General features: G+C 36.2%; 1 protein-coding gene across 2 annotated transcripts in view; it reads left to right on the top strand.

Annotated features, from left to right (window-relative positions):
* The window catches only part of Il7 (interleukin 7), a 41,108-nt gene extending 20,995 nt beyond the window's left edge, over positions 1 to 20,113 (top strand). Inside the window, exons 3-5 of one of the 2 annotated variants that reach the window (XM_027398781.2) lie at positions 14,019 to 14,099; positions 15,583 to 15,714; positions 17,719 to 20,111. In XM_027398781.2, coding sequence (XP_027254582.1) covers positions 14,019 to 14,099; positions 15,583 to 15,714; positions 17,719 to 17,826 — 321 coding nt within the window. In that variant the 3' untranslated portion in view covers positions 17,827 to 20,111. Of the gene's footprint in view, positions 1 to 14,018; positions 14,100 to 15,582; positions 15,715 to 17,718 lie in introns of both variants that reach the window. The other variant, XM_027398782.2, reaches the window with a different exon arrangement.
* Positions 20,114 to 22,617: the final 2,504 nt, after the last annotated feature.

The raw sequence follows: 22,617 nt of genomic DNA on the forward strand, positions 1-22,617 counted from the left end.
AAACTAACCATCTCAATGTTTGTTATCTAAGTATTTGGTGGGGCACTTTCATGATAATATTCTAAAATACTATATTTGAGAAACAGTATTGTGAAAGTTCTTTTTGGAGGGACCGTTTTTGCATTCCCCCTCTGGAATTCTCTACAGTAAATTTCCATAAATAGTAGCTGTTAAAACATTTATTTCATAGTTCTGCTAGTGTTTTAACTGCAGTTGACACACATACTATAAAATGTGTTGCCTTAGGAGTATAAACTAAATGAGCAAAATGGCAACTACAGGGTTCTTGGGCTTGACCTACTCTTGGCCATAAAGAGTGGGAGGTTAACAAAAATTTTCTTTATTTAAATATTTTATTTGCTGTTTATTACAATGTAGCACATATTAAAATTTCCCCATAAATTTTGGTAGGATACACTTTGCGGGTATTTAGTTCAGTGTACTAAGGATATTTTGTTTCATGCATATCAGAAAAATATTTTCTGCTAGGCTGTGGTGGCACCTGCCTTTAATTCTATCACTTGGGAGATTGAGGCATGTGGATCTCTATGAGTTGGGGCCAACCTGGTCCACAAAGCATGTTGCATGTTCCAGGAGAGCCAGGACTGTTATATTGAGAAATTGAGAAATCTTGTCTCAGAAACCAAATATATATATATATAATATATATATATATATATATATATATATAATCTGTGTTCATAACAAGGAAATAATGCTCAAACTGAAAGATTGCTGTTTTTGTTCTCAGATAGCTGCCTTTGTTAACTTAGAAGCATAGGCAGCTAAAGGAGAGACTTGGGATACAAGATTTCATAGGGATTGCCTTAGCTTTTACAAATGCTTTTCATTTGTTACCTTTGAAAAAGTTGTTCACTGATGAGAACTTGTAAAGGGTCATCCAAAATATTACATATATTAAACATGATTCAGTCCACATGCATTTGTTTGTTTGTTTTTCCCCATATGTTTTTGGCAGAAAACAGAACAATTTGGGAATTGATTGCCATATAAGTTACTTTGCAATGCTGTTCCACACTGAAGCATGCCCCTCTATTTAATAAGATATTGCTAAGTTGAAGCCAGATCCTTCAATCAACTGTCCCAGTTGCAAACTTCTAGCAAAGCAGAATTATTGCAAACAAGCTTTGTCCTGCTTCTGGATTTGTTCTTACTCTATTCTTCCCATGATTCGTGTCTACACATCACTGAATTTGCTTCTCAGGCAAAGTGAGTAAATATATTTATCAGAAATGCATTTCTGAGTTGTTCCGAGTATTCCTAAACAAGTGCTTATCATTACAAGGCAGGGCTGAAACCATGCCATAGCCTGGTGCAGTAACTTCCCACTGGTTGTTCCAGAACACAGGACTAATTCCTTATCTGGATAATTTTCTTTGCTGTTTTCTTACCCTAATTTTCACACTGTATAGACTGCTACCTTTCTAACAGTAGAATTACAGAGGATTGCTTACTATTTCCCAAACAAGCTATGCAATTTTGGACCACAGTGCCTTCGCTCTGTTTTTCATTCTGAAATTCCTGCTTCCACTATTCTCTTTTATTAGTCACATATTGAAATTTAGGAACCATCTTGAATTAAGCACTTTCAAAAGACTAGCCAAAATTTAACCTTTTGTCATTTATCTTGGTTCATATGAAGACAGGAATTCCTGTAAAATATTAATTTATATTACATAAATTACTTTGTTTAATGTATGCATTGATAAATAAAGAAAAAAAGCATCACCAATAAGTGGAAGAGGGTTAAGATTTAGATGCAATTTGATAGAATTTATCTATACAACTCTTCTGTTAACTTAGCTGATTAAAACATTTGAATCAAGCTCATTTAAATAAAGACAGCATAGTGAATAATGTATAAGCATTGTAAGCTAACTTATGTTTGAATGCTAGCTTTTAAACATAATTATGCATGCTACAATAGCAATGACCACTGAGGTTAGGAACTTAGCAGGTAGGGGGCAGAAAAGGATCTCCTAAGGAAGTAGAAATAGAATATATTGTTACAGAAAAAAATGGTGAAACTAGAATAGGATTAAATAAAAAAAGCGGTAGAAGAAAGGGTAAAGGAGGCATAATGGGGAGGGACAGCTATCACTAAGGCCATTTGAAAAACCACATGGAAACCTACTATTGTTGAAGATTTCTGAAATGTGTGCATATATGAAATACAACTAAATGGAGTCACCAAATAACAGGAAAGACAGTGTCCCAACTAGATGTGTTACACCACCAAGTAAAATTTCTAGTGTCAGGAATGGGCAATACCTTGTTGAGCCTTTGGACAAAGAGGCCTATGAAAACTCCCAAACAACATAGGCTATTGCCAAGGCTTATTTATTGGTTGCTCTAGACACACCAATGGTAAGGCCCTATTGTTAAAGACAACACTTACATATTTCATCAAAAACTAAGAAGTTGACCTGGACTCTTTTGAGAAGCCTTGCCTCTACTGACTAGAGTTCTTGGCACTGCAGAATACCAGAAGAGAAAGGTAGCCACCAACTCAGCTATAAGCCCTGTTATTTACAACAGTGACCTGCCTACAAAGTATGATATGGTACAATAGTGACACAAATGTAATGGGATCAACCAACTACTTTGTAGTTAGATTTAAGACCCACTCCATGAGATGGAACCCATACTTGACACCCAAAAACTTAAGACTAAATATGCCATGGGCATAGGGGAAAATCAAATACTATTATTCTGCAAAAGAACATAGCAACAAAATGACTCCTGATGACATTTTGCTATAACCATTTGATATTTTCTAAACAAATGGTTAGTGCTTTTTTTTCATTCAAATAAGAATTCACTGGTTTGGTTTGCTTATAAGTTTTCTTACAAAATCAGTATTCAGAAAATAATTTTTATAATATCAGGATTCTATCTTTACAGGGCTTTAGACACTTGAGTAATAATAACCTGGTGTGTGTGTGTGTGTGTGTGTGTGTGTGTGTGTGTGTGTGTGTGTGTTTACTTCCTCAATGTGCTAGTTATGTCACTCTTGCTTAGTGTTAACACATTTTTTAAAGAAGGGTCTCACATAACCTAGGTTGGCCTCTAATGTGCTATGTAGTTAAAGATGACTTTAATTCTTGATTATCCTACTTCCATTAATCAAGTTCTGGGATTACAGACATTTGACATCATGCCCAGCTATTTGTCAATGTTTTGGAGTCACGCCTCCCATTTCCTTATCATAGAAATTTTTCAAATAAAGAAATTTATTTATAAGACCAATGTTAATTTCACAACCAAAAGGATAGAGTTTCAGTATATCTCCCTGAACTCCAGAAAAAAAATTGCTTTAACATCAACATAGACTATTACATTGACAGATTTACTACAATCTAAGATTTTGCACATGATTATCACTCTGTGTCCATATCTTACTTCAGAGTTCTTTCTTGATGAAAAGTAAAACTGTGGGTTGATTTTTGAAATATCAAATATTCAAGTCATAGAACCATATAGAAAACTTTCACTGCCCCATTCATCACTCTGATCTCTGGAAGCTATGAATGTTTTCTTGTATACATAATTTTCTTAAATGTTTCTTTCACTAGCAAGACAGATGTAAATTTCTCTCAAGTCTTCTTGTAGTTTGACGCCTTTCTTTTCAGTAAAAAGTATCTCATTGTCTAGATGTACCATTGGTTTTTTACCTGATGAGAGATCTTTCCATTGCCTCACAATTGAGAAAATGAGGAAGCCACTTTAAATCTCTATTTGCAGCATTTGTATGAGCATGCTTTCAAATCCTTTGGGTAAATACTGAGGATCAAGATTGCTGAGTTAAAGAATAGTTTGCTTAATTTTATAAGATAAACAACCAAACTGCCTTACAAATCAAAGTGCCATTTTGGATTCCCACAGGCAATAATTGAGAATTCGTATTGCTCCATACCCTGTCCAGTGTTTGGTGTGGTCTGTTTTAGATTTTAGATGTTGCAAAAGTCATGAGAGGCATGTGGTATTTCATTGTTTTCTTTACTCCCCCTAGTGACATGTGATGTTGAACATGTCTTCCTATACTTTGTCACCAAATAATCTTCTTTAGTGAGGTACATGTTCACGACTCAGCATTTTCTTTTCTTTTTGAATATGTTATTCTTTATCTTACTGTTATTTTAAGGCTTCTATTTAAATATTTAAAAATATTCTTCATTTGATGTTTCTTGTGAAACTTATTCCCAGTCTGCAGTATGTCTCTACATTCTCTCGATACTTCTTTTTTGCAAGGCAATATTATTTTGCAAAGCAAAATTTCACTTTCATTTATTTCTTTCATACCTTTAAAGGATCATACTTTTAAAATTATTGTATTTAAAAATATCAGAATGCAAATGGACATCTAGGTTTTATCCTATGCTATAATCAAGAAGAATTTTAGTTTAGCAATTTCTATTACATCTTGATTTACTTGAATCAATATTGTGAAAACTATAATATTTGTCTACCTTCTTGGGGTAAGAAGTGTTTATATCTATTTGTCCCCAAAACTACTTGTCAGCATGTGTTACTGTATTTTTTTATCTTTGCTTTTCTGCCAGAGATCAGCTCCTTTTTAAAAATAGGTCTACTTAAAAGGTGACAAGAGTCCCATTCATCTGCTTGCTATTCTTTCATCTGTATTACAGAATTGTGATGATGATGATCTCCTAGTGAGTCTCCAGATTAGGCATTGTCTACTCTTGAACTCGGTTCTTCTTCAATAATGTTTACTATCAAGTAAGGTCCTTCAAGTTCTCAACATAAACATTAGAATCAGTTTGCTAATTCTTGAAATAATTCAGTGGGATTTTAATTTGGGTTAGATTGAATCCATTGTAATGTAGTTTGGATTTCCAGCAGTCGTTCCATATATGAACATAGGATGTCTCTATCATCTCTGTTCTTTGGTATCTTTCAAGTTTTTAAAACTATTCATCATTCTTTTCTAGGCATCAAAAGATCAGTATTGCCATGATATAAAAATTAGACAAAGACATTACAAGAAAACTATGTACTAGAATGCCTCATGAATTTAGATGCACACTAGATGCAAAAAATACTAGCATACTGAATCTTATAATATACAAAAATATATACCTAGTCAAAAGATTGCCTACTCATATCCCACCAAGCAAATCTGTTTTAGCATTCAAATACCAATTAATACATCAACAGGCTAATGAAAATTCTCATGATTTATTAAAATGTGCAAAATAAGTTTTTATTCATATAAAGTCCATTGAAAAATAAAACACTAGGTCTAAGAGAAACTTTCTCATTTTATGTGAGAGACAAGAATATCCATGATTTTTGGTAACTGCAGTTATCCTAAAACCAACACCCTATGTGAGGGATGACTGTACTGGAAAAAAAAAGTGAAATTTGAAGTAAATATATTTATTATTGTTTTACTGTAACATCCCTAAAATGAGATAGTAAGACCTATACATAGACATTATTCAAGTTATATTTAATGTCCATTGGATATAAGTAATGTAGCCTTTTCAATTTTGGTATCAGTAATTTGCATCTTCTTTTATTTCTTTTTTTTACTTTTTTCTCCATTTTTTATTTAAATTAGAAACAAGATTATTTTACACATCACTCCCAGTTCCCTCTCCCTCTCCTCCTCCCCTGCCCCCCCCAACTCCCTCACCCTTTCTTCTCCCCAGGGAGAGTGAGGCCTTCCATAGAGGGCCTTCAGAGTCATAGGGCCTAGGCCCTCTCCCGTGTGTTTAGGCTCGGGAATATCCCTCTATGTGGAATGGGCTCCCAAAGTCCATTCCTATGCTATGGATAAGTACTGATCCGCTACAAAAGGCCTCATAGATTTCTGAGGTCTCCTCACTGACACCCACATTCATGGGGTCTGGATCAGTCCCATGCTGGTTTCCCAGCAATCAGTCTGGGGATAAAGAGTTCCCCCTTATTCAGGTCAGCTGTTTCTGTGGGTTTCACCAGCCTGGTCTGGACCCCTTTGCTCATCACTCCTTCTCTGCAACTGGATTTTAGTTCAGTTCAGTGTTTAGCTGTGGCTGTCTGCTTCTACTTCCACCAGCTGCTGAATGAAGGCTATAGGATGGCATATAAGTTAGTTATCAATCTCTTTATCAGGGGAGGGCATTTAAGGTAACCTCTCCTCTGTTGCTTAGATTGTTAGTTGGTGTGATCCTTGTAGGTCTCTGGACATTTCCCTGGTGCCTGATTTTTCTTTAAACCTATAATGTCTCCCTCTATTATGATATCTCTTATGTTGCTCTCCTCTATTCTTCCCCCAACTCAACCTTCCTGCTTCCTCATGTCCTTCTCACCCCTCCTCTTCTCCCCTTCTCATTCTCCTAGCTCCCTCTCCCCTCCCCCCATACTCCCAATTTGCTCAGCAGATCTTGTCCTTTTCCCCTTCTCTGGGGGAACATGTATGTCTCTCTTAGAGTTGTCCTTGTTTCCTAGCTTCTCTGGTGGTGTGGACTGTATGGTTAGAGTTTTGCTAATTGATCTTTTGATTTTAGGAAAAAGGTATCTATTTGTCACCAAAACATGTTTTTGAAATTCTATATTGCATTGCTTTTACTGTATTGCCTTTGCTTCTTTAGTTGGTTTTATTCTTTTTGTTTCTAAAATTTATTTTCTTATATTCTTTGGTTTACTTTGTGGTCAGTTCTCTAAATCTATATCTGAGGTTGATTATAATGCATGTAATTATTTTTTATTCCATGATTATTTTTAGCACTCTGTTCCCTATATTAGCTTATTTTTCCTTCTGTGAATAAATGTGTACAAGCCTAAGTGAGTTTTCATTTGGCATTTAAAGTATGAACTGCCTCATCAAAACAACCTATTCCCTTACCAACTGTTTAACTTCTATTCCTGGGTTTTTGAAAGTCAGCTTGAACATCACTTTTCATCTCAAACACAGAATTGTATACATTTTACCTTTTCTATTATTCCCTACTCCTGAAAATTTCCAGACAGAGCCAGGCGTTGGTGGCACAGGTCTTTAATCCCAGCACTCTGGAGGCAGGCAGATATCTGTGAGTATGAGACAACATCCAAAGTCACAGAGAAACCCTGTCTCAAAACTCAAAAAAATTACCAGACAGAATATTTTATTACATAGGCCAGAAAACCTAGGAATCACCATTAATGTATCGTCTTTCATAATTTTAAAATCATGTTAAGTTTGTTTCCTAAATATTTTTCAACCCCCCCCCCATCTATGGTTTCTTTCCTATTAAGAAATCCAGTTGTACTGGCTGACTTTATATCAACTTGACACAATAGAGTCGTTTTTGAAGAAGCTATCTCAACTGATGAATTTCCTCTATCTGACTAGTCTGTGGGAAAGTCTGTCTCCATTTTTTTTAATGTGGGAGCATACAACCCACTATGGATTATATTTAGGTGATCTTGGGTGTTATAAGAAAGCAGGCGGAACAAGCCATTAGGCAGCAGGCCTCCATGGTCTCTGCATCAGTTCCTTTCTCCAAGTTCTTGCGCTGTTTGAGTCCCGCCCCCCCCCCCCGATTTCAATCGTTTATGGACAATGATATGGAACTGTTCCCTGAAATATACCCTTTCTTCTCCAGTTACTTTTGGTATGGTGTTTAATTACAGAAATTAAAACTCTAGCAAAGATACCAGTAAGCCACTATTCAGTAACAGATGACAAAAAATATCTGGTATTCACCCAGATACATGCTTGAGCCTTTCCAACTCAACGCAATACATTGTCAATAGTTGACTTTTACTTGTAAGATTTAGAAAGGTTTCTTATCATGCTCTTAAGATTGAACAATTTGACTTCTTCCAGCACATTTCTTTCTTTTTTTTTCTTTTTTTACGATGCTATATCTCTGATTTATTGGATATGTTCCATTCTTTTCATTTTTTTTATTCAGTCATCTGCTGCCATGACACTTTCACTCCAGAGAAAGCTAATTGTGAACCTCATTTTCTCTGTTTTGAGGCCTACTGTTCCTTTATCCCTAGGTGACTTGTGGTGCAGTACTTAGTTGAAGTGTTCAGTCCTAGACAAAGCCTCAATGAGGGTTCCTAAATACAATCTATCTGTAGCCCTTCATGGCATTTGTCTATTGCTGTGACAGACTTCATGACCAAAAACAACTTGGAGCAGAAAAGTTTATTTCAGTTCACAGTTGTAGTTATCAAGAAAGGGAAATCAGGACAGGAAACTGAAAGCAGAGACCATAGAGAAATACTTCTTCTGGCTTTCTCTCAGTGGCTTGCTCAGTTTGCTTTTGTATAAAACCAAGTATCATCTGTCCATGATTAGAACCACTCAGATTGGGCTCAGCCCTCCCACATCAATCATTAATGAATAATGCCTTACAGACAAACCCTATAGGCAATATAATGGAGGCATTTTCTCAACTGAGGTTCCTCTTCTCAGATAATTATAACAACAATAACAACAACAAAGTCAACAAGGATAATACCATTTATGATTCACAATTTCATAATTACCAAGTTGTGATAATAGTGGTGGCTATCAGATTAATGTCTGTTTTTTACCACCAAACAATAACACATTGAGAGGAGGAACCATATGTAACTTTTATTATAGTATCTCTACTAGTAAATATCACATGGTAGGTGCACAACAAGTATTTGATCAATGATAAGTGAGTTTTTGTTTACATTATCAACTAACTGCCAACTCAAAATACAGTCTACTGTAAATTTTGTACCAACTGAAAGAGGATTCTATAAACAATATGCAAATTTCATCCAGGGAGCATAAACTCAACATTTTATAAGTTCCTTCCCATGATACTTTTTGATGTTGTCCATGGATGGGCTCTGATGATAGTAAGCAGAAATAATGAAAATTTTTGTAGAAAATCAATTTTCAAAAACTAGAACCAAACTTAAGATTGAGTCTTCCATTTCTTTGTAAATATTTTGTATCTTGAGGACCAATCTTAAAAAAAATGCAAGGAAGCAGCAAATATGCACTTAAATACTAACTAGAAGCAATGAGTGCAACAAATGCATACAAAGTTTGGTCAAAGTTCATGTGACCATGAAGAGTGAGTGAGATCTCTACTGAAATTCTCTTCCATAAAGAAAACCCAAATGAACTATTCTATAGTGGAAACTAGAACAATTGGGTGACAAAACAGCTGCCTGTTGACTACTTTTATCTTTAATCTCCCTTATTTTTGGTCAGTGAACTGATCTCTAACAGTAAATTTTACTATAACAATAACATATAGCATATATTTCTCACATTCAGAGATGTACACTGTGATTTCCAAATAATTCATTCTGAGTCATGACATAGAAGAATACGGTTGTTTTTTTTTTATATATATGACTACAAAATCTTTGAAACCTCTTTTGAAGTAGAGTTTAATTCTTCCCGCTTGAAGGTAGAATAGAATTAATGTTTCCATTTGAGCCAATGAAATAATGTGGAAGAGACAGTGTGTGTCTAAAACTGAATCAGAAAAGATAGAAAATCTCTTTCTTTTGGGTGTTGAACACTGAAGGAAATCCAAACAATATGTTTAAGGACTCAAAATAACCTGAAGAAATGCTCCTGTGGTAAACTAGTGAGGCACCTTGAGAGTAAATACCCATGTTTTAGTCAAAACCAGATGGCTACAGACAATGCCGACGTCTTAACTGTGTTTCATGGCAGATGTGGATCCGGAAGCCTTTCCCAAATTCTAACCTTCAGAAACTACAAAGAATAAGTTTTTATTATATATGCTACCTTAACTGAAATTTATTATGCAGCAATAATGAATGAGCTGCTTCTTGATGCTTGTCCCTACACAGAAACATCAGAAGGAGCCAATTTTTTGAGAGTGAAGTGTGCTCATGTATAATCTGTTCATGTACACAACTAAACAGTCAGTCTTTAGCTCAAATCCAATATTTATGGACAGAAAAGCAAACTTCTCTGCAATAAGTTAAATTATGTCATTCAAACATACTAAATTCTAGTCCCTGGAAATTTATGATAAAGAAATCTTTGAGAATATGATTAAACCAAAGTTTTGACATAGGAAAATTATACTGGACAACCCAGAAGAGCTCTGCTATTGCAAATGTCCTTGTAAGACAGAACTCTGAGAGACCAGAGACACACACCATGGTAAAATATGGTGATGTGCATAAGCCAGGAACACTAGAAATTCTGGCAGCCAGCAGTAGATAGAGGACCCAGATTATGGATCCTCCTTTAGGACGTCCAATCAATACTTTGACTTTTAATATGTGATCTCTAGGAATGTAACAGAATGCATTTCTATTTTTTTGAACCACCAAGTTTTGGGTAATTTGCTAAAGCAGCCATGAGGTGTGAGGCACTGCTATGTATTAGCTGAACAATAATCTAAACAGTTTTAGCTTCCAGTTAGAAAGACAGAAGTACTATCTATTGGTTCTAACAAAAATGAAGAAGCAAGCACAATATATAAGCAAAGTAAAATGGAAGAATTTAAGTAAAAAGATTAGGGCCAATGAGATGGCTTAGTGGGTAAATGTACTTGTGTTGTAGGCCTACAGAAATGAGTTCAATCTCTGTGTCTCACAAGGTGACAAGAATTCTCAACAGTTGTCATCCTTCTTCCACACATGCTGTTGTAAGTGTATATATACCTGTACTTTTACCTGCATACACTAAACAAATAAATAGATTGCACATAATTACAGTAGAAAACACTAACAATTTTTCTTAACATTTTTAAGAAACTAACATAAAAGGAGCCAAGATTAATATAATATTAGAAAAGTAAAAATTAGAAAAATGAATTCTTTGGGTTGTCAGGGGGAAATAAAGGCTAAAATATAAATTGGAAGTTAGTGTCTCATTAAGTAATCATATGTAATATTGTGTAGAAGAACACACATAAAGCAAAATAACTAGAGGATCAATGTACTTCAAGAGTCTATAGAGCCGGGTGTTGGTGGAGCACACATTTAATCCCAGCACTCAGGAGGCAGAGGCAGGCAGATCTCTGTGAGTTCGAGACCAGCAAGAGTGCTATAGAAGAAGGTATGTCCTAAGATTAGTGTTTGGAAATAAAGGTATAGCAGGCATGACCATGCTGTCGTTTGGAAGAATATGGATGACATTGACACTCTGAACAAGAAAACTCAGTTGACTATCTAAGTGGAGTTTAATGGACCATCTTAGTAGAAGCACAGAAGACAGTAATTCTGAGGACAATTTGGACTCTGCAGACATTGCTCAAGAGGTTTCCGAGGAGAACAATATCAACAGCACTAGAAACCATTCTTGTGGTATTTTGGCAAAGAATGTGGATGTTTTCTGCCCTTGCTAAAAAATCCACCTGAGGATAAATTGAAGAATTTTGTGTTAATATCACTGTCAGAGGAGATTTCAAGAGATTGTCATATCAATTGTGCCAAGTGGCACAGTTTGAGGAGAAAAAAGGGACCAAAAAATTTAGTGTTGGAGCTGAAGAAGATGAGAACCTTAAAGGCCTGATGTTGCAAGGAATAAATGGAAGAGGTAACCTCTGGGCAAGACCCCTCCCAGCTAATCCTGCAGCCTGTGAAATGAAAGGTATAAAGGATTTCTTTGACCTAAACAACAATGGAAGGCATATGCAAATGTAGTTCAAGGAAGGGCCAAGTTCCAACTCCAACAAGCAGAACTTCTGACTTTAGAGTCAGATTCCAACTCCAGCATGCAGTAGTTCTCCTGGTTTGGGGGTCACAAAAAATACAGGAAAGGGATTATGGAATCTCCCGCCATAGTTAAGAAAAGCTTTTGAGGTGAGGCATGTGGCCACGCACAGAGGCCCAGAGACGCCGTTGTGTAAAGCTGTGATGGTGAAGCCTGAATTGTGATAGAGATCCCAAGATGCTGGAGAAGCTACAGCCTAGGATACTTGACAAAAAGAGAAGCTACACAGGTTGTGGAACCAGCCCAAGAAAGATAAGTGTGTTTCAGTCAGCAAAGCTGGAAGGTGTAGGAGATATGAAGCGTTATCTACTCAGCCCTTAGACATTGGGCAGAGAGATACAGAATTTGGAATTTGACCTGCTGGGTCTTGCTTTGGCCCAGGGTTTCATTAATATCTTCCCATTCTTCCCTTTTGGAATGGTAATATATATTTTGTGGCAATGTATTTAGAAGTATGTGATAGATATTTTGGGTTTTGCTTTTACAGGGTGTTACAATGAAGGGATTGCCTTAAATCTCAATGAGTCTCAGGAGTTTGGATTTTAAACATGGAGACTGAAAAACTTTGGGGATTTTTGAAGTTGGACTGTGTGCACTTTATATTCTGATATGATTACAAGGCTATGGGACCAGGGAGTGGAATATGGTAGTTTGAATGAGTATGGCCCCTATGGGCTCATGTGTTTGAATGGTTAGTTCTCAGTAGATAGAACTATTTGGGAAGGATTAGGAGCTGTGGCTGTATTGGAGGGGTAAGGGAGAGCGTTGAGGTTTCAAGAAGCATGTCAGACCTAGCTGCTGCCTGTGAATCAGGATGTAGATCTCTAGGCTACCACTCCAGTGCCATGTTTGTCTGATTCCTCCCATGATGGTCATCGACTAAACCTCTAAAACTTTAAACAAGCCCACCCACTAGTTAAATATTTACTTTATATGAGTTGTCTTGATCGTGGCATCTCTTCAGAGCAACAGAACAGTAATTAAGACAATAGAAATAAAACAAAAAGGCACAACCTAATGAAACCGAAGACTTTTTCTAGGAAAAAATTCAATCCATAGCTCACAATGTTTTGACTCTTCTATTGTGGTTTTTCTTGATTTATAATAAACTGTGAATAATGTTTAAATGAACCAATGAGAATCTATTAGTTGGTATTTGCTAAATCACAAGATAGGAACTATTTTCTTTCCCTATGAATTCATACTCAGAGTTGCTCTTGATAAGATTGTGTAGTAACTTCAGAAGGCAACTCTGACATCTTCTATGCCCATGTTAAAAGTGTAGTGCCATCACAGTTAATTCTTGATCAAACACCTGGCAAGCAAGTCAGTCAGTACAACATTCTCTCTCTACAGCATATGAAACTGAATTGTATTTAGTGTTTCAGAGCATTGGCCTAACTAAAAAGGAGTCTCAAATATTATTATGAAATTTGCTATAATTCTCTAAGAATTTAATTTTGTATCAAATTTCATATGTGATTTTGTATTTTTAACCAAAAAAAATGTATATACAATTTGATGCAATTCTTGAGATAGAAAATTACTTAGTAGACAAATAATTTTTTACTACTTTTAGATATAATATGATAGTTTTAGGAAATATATGTCTTACAACTGTGATGTTTAGAGTATGAACTACATACTGCGTAGCTGGTACAGACACATCCCCAAAAGCATGCTTTTCCAAAGGCAAGAAGTTACCTTGCTTAAAGAAATTCAGTGACCCATGTACCAAATGCCACATGAAACTAGGTCACTATTCTCTTAAATTGGCTTCCATATGGGGTTTTGCAGAAAACTTTGAACAACAGCCATCAGTGAGTGTTGAATCTTTAAACAATTATGTGTTGGAGCAAATAATTTTCCTCCAGGTAAAATAGTATTTTAAACATGTATTTTAAAGTCAGGAAAACACTCAGCCTTTGTATGAGCAATAAGAACAATGCACATTTTCCTGGGTGGCAGATAAGCCCTTTACTAATCTTGCTCTTGCTGTACTTATTGCTTTTACAATATCAATCAGACTAGGATTGCCTGAAGTCTTTGAGAAGCAGGAAATCCTGGAATTGCTAGTTTGTTGAACAGAGCTAGTCCAACTTGTCCTTAAAAGATCCTGAATCATATTTGAGGTGATATTGTACACATTTCCTTATTTTTCATGTAAGGAAAACTATTCTTGATGCTTACTCAGTGAAATCAGGCTAATTTACTTTCCTTAAAGTGTTCATATTATAAAAATGTTATTTTATAACTACACATTATAGAGATTCTCAGCATTAACCATATTGTTTCATATTATTTATTACAGGACAAAATGACTGGAACTGTAAGCAATTGCCCAAATAATGAACCAAACTTTTTTAAAAAACATCCATGTGATGATGCAAAGGTAATGATAATTGGGAATTTATCATATGAGCTTGATTTTATACAAACTTGTTAGCTAATTAAATTAATGCCATAATCTTTTTATCTTAATGATAGGATTATCATTCATCTATTATATTATACTGTGGCCTGTTATATGTCAGTTTTACAGATATCCTGTTCTCAGTAGATTAAAAAGTAGATAATGTGTTCTTCTACTTTCCTGTCTTTCACCTTGAAAATACTAAATACTATGAATATAAAGGCACAAATATCTTTCCCCTCCCCCACAAAAAAACTCTTGTGAAGGAAAGGTCTTGTTACAAATGATTGCACATAAACCCACAGAAACAGCTGACCTGAACATTGGGGAGCTCTTGGTCCCCAGACTGATAGCTGGGATACCAGTTTGGGACTGTTCCAGACCCCAGGAACATGGGTTTCAGTGAGGAAACCTCAGAAATCTACAGGACCTCCTGTAGTAGTTCAGTATTTATCCCTAGCATAGGTGTGGACTTTGGGAGCTCATTCCACATAGAGGTATACTCCCTGAGCCACACGGGGGTGGGTGTAGGCCCTACCCCAAAGGATACAATAGACTCTTATGACACCCTATGGAAGGCCTCACCCTCCAGGGGGAGCAGGTAGGGTGATAGGTAGGGTTTTAGTTGGGGGGGATGGTAGGGAAAGAGGGGAGGGAGAGGGAACTGGGATTGACATGTAAAACAATCTTGTTTCTAATTCAAATAAAAGACATCTGCAAAAAAAATGATTGCACATGTACACACACACACACACACACACACACACACACACACACACACCATTTAGTTTTAGACAGTTTGAATTTTTTTTTTAGTATTTGTTGAAGTTTATGCCCAAATCAACTCTAGTTGGTCAATTATAATGGAAAAAAAATTTCCAAAAGTTTGTAATTTTCCCCCAAAGAGACAGAGATGCTCTTTAAATCGTTTTTCTACAATTCACATAGATATTAATATTACAGTATCAGGAAACCATAAGTTCTTTTTATTTATTAACCAATTTACCTAAAGAGTGTTATGTCTTAGGTTGCATGCCTCTTCATTTTCTTATTTTATTTTATTTTACTATCATCTGCTCTTCCAGACACTAAATTTCAGAAATGGTTGCAAAATCGCACCTACCTTTCCCCACTTGTATTTCCAGCAGCCTTCTTCTTTGGTTTCCTGTTAAAAGTATATAGTCTTGTAACATGTTCCCTCACAAACGATAAAGCCACACACACATAGTGAGAAAAGACTATTTGAAAGCCAGATAATCATTAAACAAGCTCTAGGCATTTCATGTTCTCTGTATACTCAGAGCCAAACACTTTCATTCCTGTTACTCGTCAGTCATGTGATTAACCAGAATAGAAAGCTGGGGTGGAGGTGGGGTTTCACTAAGTGACAGGGCTCTAGCTTTATGTTAAGTGAGTAACTAAAATTTCTTATCACGGCCCTTTTGATTTCTTTTCTTGTTAGGAAGCTGCTTTTTTAAACCGTGCTGCTCGCAAGTTGAAGCAATTTCTTAAAATGAATATCAGTGAAGAATTCAATATCCACTTGCTAACAGTTTCCCAAGGCACACAGACGCTGGTGAACTGCACAAACAAGGTAAGCATGGGCTGTTTACTGTGAACATCACTCCTGTTTAGAAAGCTATCATTCTCCAGTGGTCACCTCTGTCGTCACACAACTCTAAGTGCTGCTGATCACTTTCAGTAGAGCTGTATTATCCCCACTCCTAAGGAAGCCTGTGCCTTTAGAATGCTCCTCTTGCTCTGGTTATAAAAACAGAAAACCCTTTTGAATCTGCTTTAAAAGACTAACCAGTCTGGGACATTGAACAGTGAGCATGCTGGCTCATGGATGATGGATTCTTTCTTACATTTCCATTACTGTTGTTTGAGCACCACATACATGGGAGCATAGAGATTCTTTGTTAGGCAGTAGGTGAGTTTGCATACACTGGCCGTTAGGAAGTCCTAGGCATTCCAACTCAAAGTATAAAATTCAAAGTACACAAATACATGAGTTAGAAGTAGGATAAAAATGTCAAGGGCCCATGACTCAGAATTTGAAAAGTTTAGAATATTTTAATCTCCAGAATCTCAGAGAGAAAAGCAAGGTTTCTTTCCCGTCTACTTTTTCCATGTTATGTTTTGTTGTACATCACTATTCAGATGAACAGTTGGGACATCTCCTCACACACAAAATTCTGTCAATGCTCACATTTCCAACAGAAAATGATGGAGTTTCTGTATATAACCAATAATATCTTCCTATATACTCTAATTGCATGTAGGCTTCTTAAAATGCCCACAGCAATGTAAATGATTAATATTTAGTTGTTATGATGTGTAGCTTAAAAAACTATGACAAGAAAAGAGTCCACACATGTTCAGTGCAGTTCACCCATATTCTTTAAGTATATTCAAATTGCAGTTGATTAAATCCAAAGATGTAGAACCTATGAATACATACTATACCAACATTAACACCATGGAAGTACAAATTACATTTCTCCTATCCAAGTATAGTAACTTAGTGAAATGAACATTAAAAATGTTCTAAAAAGATTAATGAAAATTTTCCCATTATCTATCTTCAAAATCTGTCATCTGCTCTTTAAAGTTATTTAAAATCTACATGCTGGGGCATTACTTAAGGATATAACTAATAAAGATATGAATTTGTGACTGAATTAAAAAGAGATCAGGCCAGCTGCTGGTGGCACACACCCTTAATTCAGCACCGGAAAGGCAGAAGCAGTCGGATCTCAGTGAGTTAGAGCACAACCAGAACTGTTACACAGAGAAACCTTGTCTCAAAAAGCCAAAAACAGGGGAAAAAATTACAACTGTGTCACAACACTGTTTTCTGCCTCTTTGTGGCTTTAGTATCCTCATTTTTAGACAGAGGTGAAATTATCAAGTCCATTGGGATACCGAGTAACCAGGATAAAGTAAAATACGTGGATTACTGAGCATAATATCTCACCTAGGAAATATTCAATAACTGGTTCTTCACTAAATGAAGAATCATTCTACCATGTCACATGGGTCAGAAGAAATATGGCCATCGCCCTCCAGTATCTGCTGTATGGAGGCATCTCTCTCCATTTTCTCTATATACTGTACTGGTAGCATTTAAAAACTCTTACTGTGGTGAGAAAAATCAACTTATGAGGCAGATGCCAGCCATACTTCAGTAAACACTAAGTGTTTGCAACAGACTATAAGGTACAAGTTGAATCAGGTAAGTTGTCATTAATCTAAATATTTTTGGTATTAAATCCTTTCACTAAATTTTTTCATATAAAAAGTTCAATTAAGTTACATAAATAATTTATCTTTTGTGAAATTTTAGGCTCTTGTGTCCACTGACGCAAAGTGAAAATGACAGATGAAACATTCAGCATCAGTAGACTGGGTTTTCCTGTCAGTCAGAAATTGTAATTATCAACATATGTCATATTTTTAAGATGTTATGCATGAGTTGTTATTCTTGTATACTAAATATTAGACTTCATCTAATATGATGAAAATTTAAAAACAAATATTTTGAGACACATTTTATTAAGATGTTAAACTGAATCTTATGAATTTATTTCTCTAGGAAGAAAAGAATTTAAAGGAACAGAAAAAGAATGATCCATGTTTCCTAAAGAGACTACTGAGAGAGATAAAAACTTGTTGGAATAAAATTTTGAAGGGCAGTATATAAACATAGGATATGTTATTTGCAACCTCCAAGTACCTACCCGTTTATACATTTTGAGGAGCTGAAATCCTTCCAGAAGTTGTTGGATACCTCCTGGTCAAATGACCAGAGCAACTGGGAAAACCACAATGAGGTACTAGAAATGGACACAAGCAATGCAACTGATTACTGCAGTAAGAATTATACATATGGACAGATATTATCTGTACTGACGTTGTAAAGCAATCATGTCATCTGCAATACTTTTTAAACCTTCACACATTTTTCAGAAGATATCAAATCCACAAAAACAAAGCCTACAAGTATTCGAAGTCACCATTGTTTTAAAAGAAAAATGATGTTCTGGCCCACTGTGCATCTATGAATCAAATGAAGAGTGAAACTGTCATCTTGTAAGCTAGAGATGCTGGGGGAGGGGGACTCACAGTGATGGATATTGTTCATGAAAACTAGTCATATCTCAAAGCAGTGGCAGCAAGAAAAGCTTAAGGCACTTAAGACAGATATCAAGAAATGTAGTTCAACATGAATGTATAACACGTATCTTCAGTAAAGAGCATAGCACATCTTTTTAAATAAAAGAATTTTTAAAGATAGAAATTCACTTAGTCCAAAGACACTGAAACTTAGTATTCAGTCACTATTGCCATTTATGTATACTAAGGCTTCTGTAACTGAATTTTCAATTTGGGAAGTATATTTTGAAGATAATAATATATGTTAGACTTTTAATTAATGTATATATTTAATTTTGACATTATCTATATATAAGATATTTTCATACAGTACTATCAATCTCCTACTTTGAATAGTTTCTCTTTTTAAAATAAATGACCTATGTGTTGACACTGTCAGGCTCACTTAATCTCGAGTGTTCACTGCTGCACTGCCATTTGATCCTACTTTCATTCAACACCTATCCTGTAACACATTAGTCCTAAGAATAGACCAAAGACTGAGTCCCTACAACTATGTTAATAGAAGAAACAGCAATTTCTTGTTTTACAATAGTGCCTCATTTGTACCTAAGGCGAGCCTTGGACTTCTAATGCTCCTGCCTCAGCTTCCCAAGTTCTGGGATTGCAGACATGAGCCGACATGCTCAGCTAGGAACAATATTTTTGTTTCGTTAAATTTCTGCCGTTTCAAAGACACCCATGTATATCCTATGTATATAACTGTTTAAATACTTTCGTGGTCTGCAGTCGTCATTCAGTTGTAAGGGAGAGGAACACTACCCTGCAGAGGCCAAATTTCTGAGATGACAGTTTGCCTGGGCTGAGCTCACATTCTGCTGCTCTGATCAGCCACTTCAGCATGTAGCTATATGTTAGATGTTTGTATGTGATCTCCACCCACTCCATTGACATTCCATGTGGGGTGACAACGGCTTCTTGCTCCTCCTCTTCCCCAACCCATATGGAGTTCATCCTCAATGGTACAGATAGCTGGCATTAGCATAGTTTTAAGAGAAGAATTAATTGTTTAAAGTTTGTTTCACAACCACTGTTTCTCATTAAAAAAAAAACAAAAACAAAAACAGTTCTCTCAAGTTGTCAGGAGCAAATGATACTTTAAGAAATTTATTCCCTTTATCGAACTTTGCTAAGTGGGTTACGTTTCCACGATAAAATAGCAGTCCTCTACCTTGAAGAACTGGTAGAAAGTGTAAGCCATTTGCACCTAAAGGTAAACTCTACGCCCGCAAAACATCTGTAATGCTCCTTATCAGTACTGAAAAATATTCTGATTGTGGCAAAATAAAGGAAAATATTTCAAATGCTTATTGAAAGCTATTAAAAATTCCTTCCTAGATTTTTACTCATTTATTCATGAAAGACTTGAAGTGTAGGCAAAATTCTTGCTCTAACAGTTCATTCAACATGTGTACTAAATGCTTAACAAATTATGTTGTGCTTTTATGTTGTGCTTCCATCATTGCTTCCTAACTACTAGCAACAGAGGCAAAGGAGTCTGGCCAATGAGCACCTAGAGTACATTTGCATCTAACCCCACAACTGTAGGCTTGTCTTTATGAATCTTTTTAGCCAAATATGTATGCAAATGCTTTTAATGTTTATTTTTTATTTTTTAAAACAATCTTATTTTACATATCAATCCCAATTCCCTCCCATCCTCCCATTTCACCGCACCATCACCCGTTCCCAAACCCCCATCCACTCCTCAAGGAGGGTGAGGACTCCAATGGGGAATCATCCAAGTCTGTATCATCATTTGGAGCAGGAGCAGAGATCCTCCCCACTGTGTCTAGTTTCAGCAAGGTATCCCTCCATAGGGAATGGGCCCCAAAAAGCCAGTTCATTCACTAGAGATAAATATTGGTTCCACTGCCAGAGGCCTCATAGATTGCCCAAGTCCCCCAACTGACACCTACATTCATGGGTCTGGTTCAGTCTTATGCTGGTTCCCCAGCTGTCAGTCTGGAGTCAATGAGCTCCCAGTTGCTCAGATCAGCTGTCTCTGTGGGTTTATCCAGCATGGCCTTGAACCCTTTGCTCATCACTCCTCCCTCTCTACAGCTGGACTCCAGGAGTTTATCCCCGTGCTTAGCTGTAGATCTTTGCTTTTGCTTTCATCAGCTATTGGATGAAGGCTCTATGATGGCAATTAAGGTATTCATCAATCTCATTATAGCGGAAGGGAATTTAAGGCACCCTCTACACTATGGCTTAGATTCTTCTTAATTGGGGTCATCCTTGTGGATTCCCTAGTGCCAGGTTTCTCATTAACCCATAATGGCTCCCTCTATCAACGTACCTCTTTCCTTGATCTTCCTCTGTGTCCTTCCCCCAACTTGACCTTCCTATTACCTCAAGTTCTCCTCCCCCCTCCACTTCAAAGCCCTCTCTCTCCTCTATCCCTCCATCCTCCCCCCATGGTCCCAATTTACTCAGGAGATCTTGTCCATTTCCCCTTCTGGGGTGGGGGGTCCACGTATTTCTCTATAAGGGGTCTGCTTGTTTCCTAGCTTCTTTGGGGTTGCGGATTGCAGACTGGTTATCCTTTTCTTTGTGCCTAATACACACTTATGAGTGAGTACATACTGTGTTTGTCTTTCTGTGTCTGGGTTACCTTACTCAGGATGGTTTCTTCTAGTTTCATACATTTGCATGTGAATTTCAAAATGTCATTTTTTTCTTTTGCCACTGAGTAGTACTCCATTGTGTAAATGTACCATATTTCCTTTATCCATTCTTCGGTTGATGAGCATCTAGGTTGCTTCCAGGTTCTGGCTATTATAAATAATGCTGCTATGAACATAGTTGTACAGATGTCCTTGTGGTATGAGTGTGTGTCCTTTGGGTATATTCCCAGGAGTGGTATTGCTGGATCTTGAGGTAAATGGATTCCCAATTTTCTGAGATACCACCATACTGATTTCCAAAGTGAGTGTACAAGTTTGCACTCCCACCAGGAATGGAGGAGTGTTCCCTTTACTACACATTCTCTCCAGCATAAGTTTTCTTTAGTGTTTTTGATTTTAGCCATTCTGACAGATAAAAGATGGTATCTCAGAGTCATTTTGATTTGCATTTCCCTGATGGCTAAGGATGTTGAGCAATTCCTTAAGTGCTTTTGGTCATTTGAGATTCCTCTATTAAGAAGTCTTTATTTACATCTGTACCCACATTTTTAATTGGATTATTTTGTGTTTTGGTGTCCAGTTTGAGTTCTTTATATATTTTAGAGATCAATCCTCTGTCAGATGTAGAGTTGGTGAAGATCTTTTCCCATTCTGTGGGCTGTTGTTTTGTCTTACTGACTGTGTCCTTTGCCCTATAGAAGCTTCTCAGTTTCAGGAGGTTCCATTTATTAATTGTTGACCTCAGTGTCTGTGCTACTGGCGTAATGTTCAGGAAGTGGTGCTTGTAAATAATTTAAATGAGCATTTTCTAAAGCTTTTTCCAGGAAACATTAATCCTTACCAGTGATACAGAAAGGAAAAAAAAGCAAAATAACATGAATGAAATTTAAAATACAATTTTAATTTTTAAAAATAAAAATACTAAGTTCTGAACAAACTTACAGTGATGAACTGGGGGTTCACAATGTATAAAATGTATTAAATACTATATAATCTCATTTGTACAACTTTAAAGTTCTACATTATTCTATCATTTTCAAAAAGCTATTTGATTATAAAATACCATTTTTATATAAAAGCCATTAGCACACTTTAAGGTCAACATAGCTAATACAAGGTCAAAATAATAGCAATGTATTATAAGAGATCCAAAATAAATACTTTTAAAAGTCTTCAAAGAATATACTAAATGCTATATTCTTTAGAATTAAGGTAACTGTTAATTTGTAAATTTTTTTTGTGTGTGCTCAAATGTGTGTGAGGGCAAGTGTGTACATACACACATGCCAGGTGCACTTTAGGGATTGAATTCTCTTCTGCCTTGTTTCTGAAGGAGGTTCTCTCTTGTTTGTGTGCTGACTCCAGGGTAGTCTTTGAGTTTCTGGACTATCCATCTCTGCCTCCCATCTCTCCTGTAAACCAATAGTTTACAGGAATGTGTATCTGGCTTTCTAAGAAGGCTCCAGGGACCCACCTCAGGTCATCAGGCTTGTGCACCAAGTGCTTTTACTGGTCGAGCCATCTCTCTGGCACAGAATAATTATTTGTTAGATGACATAAAAAATTGTACAATACATGCTCAGAATACCAAATGATGTTTTAATGAATATATACATTCTGCTCAAATCAATAGAGGTATATCTGTTTCCTCCAATAATTACTTTTTTGGTGAAAAACATTCAAAATTC

This window comes from Cricetulus griseus, chromosome 2 (genome assembly GCF_003668045.3).
Source record: "Cricetulus griseus strain 17A/GY chromosome 2, alternate assembly CriGri-PICRH-1.0, whole genome shotgun sequence".
Lineage (NCBI taxonomy): Eukaryota > Metazoa > Chordata > Mammalia > Rodentia > Cricetidae > Cricetulus > Cricetulus griseus.